Source organism: Parus major, chromosome 18, assembly GCF_001522545.3.
Source record: "Parus major isolate Abel chromosome 18, Parus_major1.1, whole genome shotgun sequence".
In the NCBI taxonomy this organism is placed as follows: domain Eukaryota; kingdom Metazoa; phylum Chordata; class Aves; order Passeriformes; family Paridae; genus Parus; species Parus major.
This window is the reverse complement of record NC_031786.1, coordinates 9202674-9209309: the sequence shown is the minus strand read 5'-3', so window position 1 is coordinate 9209309 and position 6636 is coordinate 9202674. Positions and strand designations below refer to the sequence as shown.

Genomic DNA, 6636 nt, shown 5'->3' with positions numbered 1-6636 from the left:
CATTGAGTCATGCCAGGCCACCTGCAATAACAGAGAAGAAATCCAATTTTCCATCATTTCTAAAGTCCCAGCTATCTTCTCTTACTTTTAAAGCATTGGCTTTTAATAAACAAATGAGCAGTTCCCTATCAGCAACTGAGCCAGTTTGTTTCTTTTATGGAACATGATGTGTTTATTTAATACATTCAGGGTTCTGGAAATGTTTTTCCTGGAAAGTTGAAACATGAAAAAAAGAAAAAGCACACACTAGAGATAAAGGACTTATACATGAGTTCCAAGTGATTTGTTTCCAAATGAACCAGAAAAAAAGATACAAGAAATGTGAAAAAAGCAAAAAGGGGAAAAAAGTCAATTTAAACAACTAGATAGCTCACAGTGTGTAAGACTGTAAAGATAAAATGCTATCATTATCCATTAATATAATGAAGAATTACAAAGGAAAACTGCCAGAGTCATCTGGGAAAATACAGATATACAGTGACTGCATTAACCAAAACACCCACATCTTCTGAAGCACAGAAATCTCAGGCAGGTGAAATACCAGAAAAATTTATTGTGCACTGCCACCTTCAGAGCACTGTTGGGAACACCAGAGGAACAAGGATATTGAAAAATTGTTCTAGAGGGCAATTCCCATAAAAAGGATAAATTATCTGCAGAGAAACTGGAACAGAAGCTTTGAGGCTTTCTCCCTTCCTCAGCTGGCTCTGCAAGTCTCTATATCCTGAGCTCCAGGAACTGTCCCAGATGATGCCAGAGCTGAACAGTGTGTGTCCAAATCTGAAACTTGATGGAGATCTAGGCCTTATTTCCTTGTAATCCTCAACCCAGGTGGCTGCTTGAGAGCATCAGCATGCACTTGCAAAAAATCTACATTACTGACATTCCACATGGTTCAAAAGCGCTGTACAAAGCCTGGGATGGGTGTTTGATGTTTGCTTTGTGGGGCAGGGCTGAGGGTGGGGGGATGCAGGGTGCTGTTAGGGGCTCAGAGTGCTGCAGGAGGTGAGGCTGCTGTGGGATTTGGGGTGCCTGGGAGCCCAGGGCTGGGTGCCAGAGAGGTGTCCCTGGGTGCAGGTGCCACACAGCTGCAGCAGCAGCTGGGGGGATGTGGTCCTGCACATTGACACCTGCCTGCACCAGCCTGAGCTGAGGCACAACCCCCAGAAGTGGCACATCACCAGTGACACGCCCTTCCGGCAGAGAAAGTCTCTCCAAGTGGGCCTGGTCCACAACCTTCCTTGGTGTGGATGTAGTCTCCTCCTGGGGCTGGTTCTGGTCTTGTTCCCAGTGCCAGTCTTGGGTCTGGATGTGTTCACCACGCTGGTCCTGGTCCTCAGCATGGTCCTGACTGTGGTGTCCCCTGTGGTCCTTGTCCCAGTACCAGTTGTTATCCTGTCCTGGTTATGATTCTGGTCCCAGCTGTTGTCCCAGTCCTAGTCCTGGTCCTAGTCCTAAACATGGTTCTGGACCCTGATCCCAGTCCTAGTTCTGATCCTTACATGATATAAAGGACCCCTACACCATCCCCCAAAGCCCCAGATCCCGCAGAGCTCTGCAGCCTCGGTGTCCAAGAGTCATCACGGCCCCTTCCCCAGCCCCGGGGGGTTCCTAGAGGCGCTGCCCTGGTCTGGAGATGAGGATTCCATGTGGGACCGTGCCAAAGGAGTCACACAGTCCAGGCAGGTGGCATTGGTGAGCCTGTCCTGTCACAGAGGGCCACCAGAGCGGTGACACGGCGCTGCCTGGCTCGGCTCAGCTCCTCAGTGCCCTGAGGCCCGGCCTGGCTCTGCACATCCCATCCCGGTGCTCTTCTGCTGCAAGTCCCTGCTGCGTTCGTTACACAGGGGGATGGAGAGCTGTGCACTGTCAGCTGTGCAGCTGTCAGCTCCGGTCTGTGCTGCGTGTTTAGGGCCGGGTTCCCGGCGCTGTCACCCGCAGTTCTTTACCCGCAGCTCTTTCCCCGGAGCGGCCGCAGCTGCGGGCCCGCCATGCCCAGCGCCGCCACTTCCGCCTGCGGTCACGTGGCCAGCGCGTCATGTGACCTGCGGCACCGGCGGCCGGGAGGTGGGAGCGTCCCGGGGGAGCTCGGTGTGGGGAGCGGGGTTACTGCCGGGGCCGTGGGGCTGGGGGAGCCCGGTGTGGGGAGCGGGGTTACTGCCGGGGCCGTGGGGCTTGGGGAGCCCGGTGTGGGGAGAGGCGGACCCCTGTGTGGGGAGCGGGGGATCCCGGTGTGGACAGGGGGGATCCCGGTTTGGGGAGCGGGGTTACTGCCGGGGCCATGGGGCGGGGGGAGCCCCCGGGATCGCTGGGGAGCCGCGCGGGTCAGAGGGGTCCGAGCCCAGGGGTTTGGGGAAGGACTCCGCGGGGCTAAGCCCGGATCGCCCCCCGGCCCTCCTGACCCACCCGTGTCCCGCCAGGCCATGGCCGCCCCCCGCCCCCCCCGGGTGGTGCCGGGCGAAGCCTCCGAGAGCGACTCGGAGCCAGAGCTGCTGGTGGAGACGGCAGGGGAGGCCCCGGGAGCCGGGCTGAAGGTGCCGGGCGAAGCCTCCGAGACCGAAGAGGAGGAGGAGGAGGAGGAGGAGGAGGAGCAGAGGCCGAAGACGCCGCCGGTGCTGGCGGAGGAGCCGGCGGCCGTTTGGGGGGGCGGCCCCTCGCTGCTGCAGCAGCGGCTGCGGGAGGGCACGGGGCGGCTGCGGGGGGCGGTGGGCAGCGCCCTCCGGCAGAGCTACGGCAGCGCCGCCCGGAGCCTGGGGGGGCTGGGGGGGGCCCTGGGCCGGGCACAGGTGACCGCAGCCGCGGCCGCACACTGCCTGCGCCTGGCCCGCCGTGATCTGCGCGCCGTGGCCGACACCATCGACATCGTCACAGCCTGTCACCTCCTGCCCGACATCCGCGGGCAGCTCTGACCGGCACCGCCGTGTGGCACCGCGTTCCATCCCCACTGCGGCTGCCACCAACACCTGGCAGACATCTGCCAGCATCCCTGCTGTCCTCGGCATCGCCAGTACCGCGTCTGCCACGGCAGGGCCATCATCGTCGGGATCATCAGTGCAGCGTCCTGCCGAGGGTGGAATTGTGGTGGCATCGGGTCATGTTTGCAGCATCCCACACTGACCATGAAGACCACCATCATCACCAGTGGCATCATCACCAGTGTAGCCACAGTGACACCAAACAGTGGCTTTGGCACAGAGAACACCGGTGTGCTACCCCAGGAGCTCCATGCTCTGGTGACATTATTGCTGCTGATCCCCTGGCCAGCTGCCACCATCCCTGAACTGCAGCCTGGTGCTGGCTCATCACCATTGTCCCCAAATGCCACTGTTTTATGTGACATGGAACTGAATAAAGCCGTGGTGGTGTCAGAGCCACAGTGGGAAGAGGACAGTAGTGTTGCAGGAGTGGGGACAGGGACACCCTCAGGTGCAGGGACAGAGTAGGGTGACATGGGTGCTGGTGTACCATTGCAGTTGCCTTTGAATTCACTGGCAGCCCAGGGGACAAGACTGGCGGCCTGGGCTGTATTCCACATAACCCCAAGCACCGGTACTGTCACCCTCTTGTGATGTCCCTGGTGCCCCCAGCCCTATCACTGTGTCCCTCCTGGGGGTCACCACCCCCATCCCAAGAAGGACACACTCTGGGGCCACACAAAGGTTTATTTGGGGGGATACTTGTACCGCACTACCACTGTCACCCCCTGAGGACACAGGGAGAGGGTGTGTGTCCCTGGAGGGGGTCACATGTGGGTGTTCAGGCTGTCCATGTACTCCTGCAGAGCCTGCAGCCGGGCGTCAATCTCGGCCAGTTCAGCTGAGGGCTCCCTGGAGCGGTTCTCTGGGGAGGCCAGTGAAGGAAAAAGGGTTAACAAAGGTCTGCATTGGGGTATCCCTTGAACATGTAGGGGCTCATATGGGGCCTCACCTTTACCAGGGTGCTTGCCACCCGTCCTGCATGCTGGCAGCTTGTGGCTGGCAGCTGTGTGAGGCACCTGGGTGGGAGGCTGGGGTCATCGATGACCTCCTGGTCACCCTGCCTTGGGGTGAAGAGGGTTGGGGAAACCCCAAAGGGGCAGCCACTCACCATACAGGGGCCATTGCAGGATGAGGTACTCAGGGGTCTCCGTTTACGGGTCACTCTCCTGTCCCTGCCCAAGGTGGGGGGGTTAAAGTCTGCTAGAAGGGATGCCCAAGCATCCTGCCCAACCCCAGCATTACCTGCAGGGCACAGGCTCACTGGCTTTGCTGCCAGAGCTCCCTCCCAAGTGCCAGCTCCGGGAGCTGTCAGCTGCAGGGAGAAAAGGAGATGGGGGGAAATAAAGAAGGAGCCCCACACAGTGGGTGCATCCCCAGCCCTCTTCATGCTCCCCACTCACCAGACGAGCTGCGCCTGTGGCTCCTTGCTGGGCTGGCGCTGCCAGAAGCCACTCCATGCCGCTGGCTGCACCCCAGGGAGATGGTGGTAAGGGGGAACATGGGGCTGAAAGGGAGAGGAGATCCCCCCCGCCAGGTACCAGGGAGGGACGGTGACAAGCTCAGTCACCATCGCTTACCTTCTGAGCTCAGCTTCCTTCTGCTGGCGCTGACGGTTCCTGACAAAGGCAGTGGGGTCAAAGCGTGGTCGGTGGGAGCCTGAGAGGGGGAGGCAGAGGAGGGGTCAGGGTGAGGAGGGGGTGAGCTGTGCCCTGTCACCACTCCTGGCTGTGTGTCCCCAAGTGTCCCACACCTGCAGGTGACAGGGACTGTGGCGAGGGGCGGCCCCGGCTGCTCCTGTGGCTCTCCAGGGATGCTGAGCGTTGCTCCTTGGGGCGTGGGGCTGGGCTGGCAGATTTCTGGCGGCTGCCAAGAGCACCGGTACCATCAGAGGGGGATAGGGGAACACCCCATGGTCATGAGGGTCCTCCTGCAGGGTTCACCCCAGCCTCACCCCCTCCTGCAGGAGGCCAGTTCAGCTGTCAGGTTCTTCACCCGCAGCTGCAGCCTCTGCTCCGATGCCTTTGCCTGGGTCAGCTGCGAGGGGAGAGAAAGGTTCACTGTGCATCTGGCAGCCCCTGTCCCTACCAAGAGCAGCTCCCAGCCCCTCCCAGCCCACCTCTGCAGCCAGCTGCCGGTACTCGCGCTGGTGCCGGGCCTCTGCTGCCCGCTTCTCCTCCAGCGCCTGCCACAGCCTGGGGGGATCGGCAGGGGGTGGTCTGGGGGTTCCAGTCTCACAAAGTAAGGAAGGAACCCCCAAACCCTTCCGGATGTCACCAGCCCCACTCACGCGTCCCGCAGGTGCTGGGTCTCCTCCAGGCGTCGGGCCCGGAGCTGTGCCAGCTGCTCCTGCAGCTCCCGCACCAGTGCCGCAAGGTCCGGCCGCCCCACGTAGGGCAGGGGCAGTGGGTAATGGATCCTGGAGGAGAGCACGTGGAGGAGGTGAGGCTGGAGTCACTCCCCTGTGACCCCTGCCTGCTGTCCCCTGTCACCTATCGAACTCCACAGAGTAGATGAGGATGAGGTAGCGCTTGGTGTTGAGGGAGGAAGAGGTGGAAGGGAGAGGCCGGGTGACTGCTCCCACTTTCCGGCTATGCAGGGTCTCCAAGTCGGTGTAGGTGAGGAGCTCCAGGCTGACGGAGTCGCTACTCTGCAGAAAGTTTGAAAAGCAGGAGGGCTCGGTGGGACACACACCCCACCCGAGGTACCCCCAAAGCGCCGTGTGTGGGGGAGCAGCATGGCCACACCTGTGTGAGTGCCGACTCCAGCATACTGCAGAAAATGCCAAACTGCTTGAAATTCCCCGTTTTGCGGGTCAGGTCCTCGATGACTGCGAGGAAAAGGGGGTATTTCGGTCAGTGGCAGTCATGGGAGACCCCCTCATCCCCCCTGGCTCCCTCCGGCACTCACAGGCGGCATCGAACTCGCCCCTCCACAGGTCGGCGGTGCCGTGAGCCTCCACTTCCACCCGCAGCGTGGAGCGGGTCAGGGTCACCCGCACCGAGTGTGCCCCGGGCCGGAAAGCGCACTCGGCCTGCAGGTACCGCGGCTCACCCATGGCTCCAGGGCGTCTGTGGGCAGAGGGCACCCTTGGCACACAGGGACACCCCAGGAGTACCGAGGGCACCCCCAAAAACGGAGAGGGTACCCTCGGGAAAGGGGATCCCAGCTGCAGGGCTGGGGACAGCTGAGCTGGGGTGGATTCTGGGCTGGTGAGTGCAGAGCGAGAGCAGAACTGATAGGCGAGCTCTGACGGGGCAAGATGGGGAGCCCAGACCACCACAAAGGACCTGAGAGCTTTTGTTGACTCGGGCTCTACTGGGGGCGGGCACAGTTTGAGGGGGTGGAGAGAATACAGAGGAACAAGGGGAGAGCCATGGCCTTGGGCCTGCTGCCTGGGGAACAGCGGGGATGCCAGGGCTTCGAGGGCCTGTTCTGGGAGTACCGAGGGAAGGGAACTGGGGGTGGCCCGGGCCCGCGGGTGTGCTAAGGCGACAGGTACCGGGAGTACCCCGGCCGCACCGGGGAAGGCTCACCGCCCGCCGCGATCCTCCGCGCCTCAGCCGCGCCCCGCCCCGCCACGGCCGGCTCCGCCTCATTGGCTGGCCGCGCCCCGCCTCTCCTCAGCCCGTCCCGCCTCATTGGCTGGCCGCGCCCCGCC

General features: G+C 61.5%; 2 protein-coding genes across 12 annotated transcripts; one reads left to right on the top strand and one right to left on the bottom strand.

Annotated features, from left to right (window-relative positions):
* The first annotated feature begins 2012 nt into the window (after positions 1-2012).
* Positions 2013-3385, top strand: BLOC1S3 (biogenesis of lysosomal organelles complex 1 subunit 3). 3 transcript variants are annotated; one of them, XM_015645301.3, is made up of 2 exons: positions 2013-2067; positions 2421-3385. In XM_015645301.3, exon 2 carries the CDS (start codon positions 2424-2426, stop codon positions 2907-2909), a length of 486 nt encoding a protein of 161 aa, XP_015500787.3. In that variant the 5' UTR covers positions 2013-2067; positions 2421-2423; the 3' UTR covers positions 2910-3385. The 3 variants fall into 3 exon arrangements, with proteins under 3 accessions (XP_015500787.3, XP_015500788.1, XP_018864095.1); XM_015645302.3 differs by lacking the exon at positions 2013-2067 and adding an exon at positions 2068-2091; XM_019008550.2 differs by lacking the exon at positions 2013-2067 and adding an exon at positions 2208-2231.
* Positions 3386-3642: 257 nt separating this feature from the next.
* On the bottom strand, positions 3643-6560 carry CCDC61 (coiled-coil domain containing 61). Of its 9 annotated transcripts, none has more exons than XM_015645296.3 (14): positions 6478-6544; positions 5886-6046; positions 5723-5805; positions 5468-5625; positions 5266-5394; positions 5095-5170; positions 4930-5012; positions 4729-4841; positions 4556-4634; positions 4379-4443; positions 4221-4290; positions 4087-4150; positions 3928-4006; positions 3643-3840 (listed from the first exon to the last, which is right to left on the bottom strand). In XM_015645296.3, exons 2-14 carry the CDS (start codon positions 6031-6033, stop codon positions 3743-3745), a joined length of 1245 nt encoding a protein of 414 aa, XP_015500782.1. In that variant the 5' UTR covers positions 6034-6046; positions 6478-6544; the 3' UTR covers positions 3643-3742. The 9 variants fall into 9 exon arrangements, with proteins under 9 accessions (XP_015500782.1, XP_015500785.1, XP_033374626.1 ...); XM_015645299.3 differs by having other exon boundaries at positions 3928-3994; XM_033518735.1 differs by having other exon boundaries at positions 3643-4006; positions 6512-6560.
* Between the last annotated feature and the right edge of the window lie 76 nt (positions 6561-6636).

Bases quoted from the DNA above. Each gene is read 5' to 3' on its own strand.
- BLOC1S3 (XM_015645301.3), top strand. From the start codon at position 2,424: ATGGCCGCCCCCCGCCCCCCCCGGGTGGTGCCGGGCGAAGCCTCCGAG.
- CCDC61 (XM_033518735.1), bottom strand. From the start codon at position 6,033: ATGGGTGAGCCGCGGTACCTGCAGGCCGAGTGCGCTTTCCGGCCCGGG. The intron at 5,395-5,467 runs GTGACAGGGGAC...GCTCTCCTCCAG, and splicing joins TACTCTGTGGAGTTCGATAG to GATCCATTACCCACTGCCCC. The intron at 5,013-5,094 runs GTGGGCTGGGAG...CTCCCCTCGCAG, and splicing joins ACCGGCAGCTGGCTGCAGAG to CTGACCCAGGCAAAGGCATC.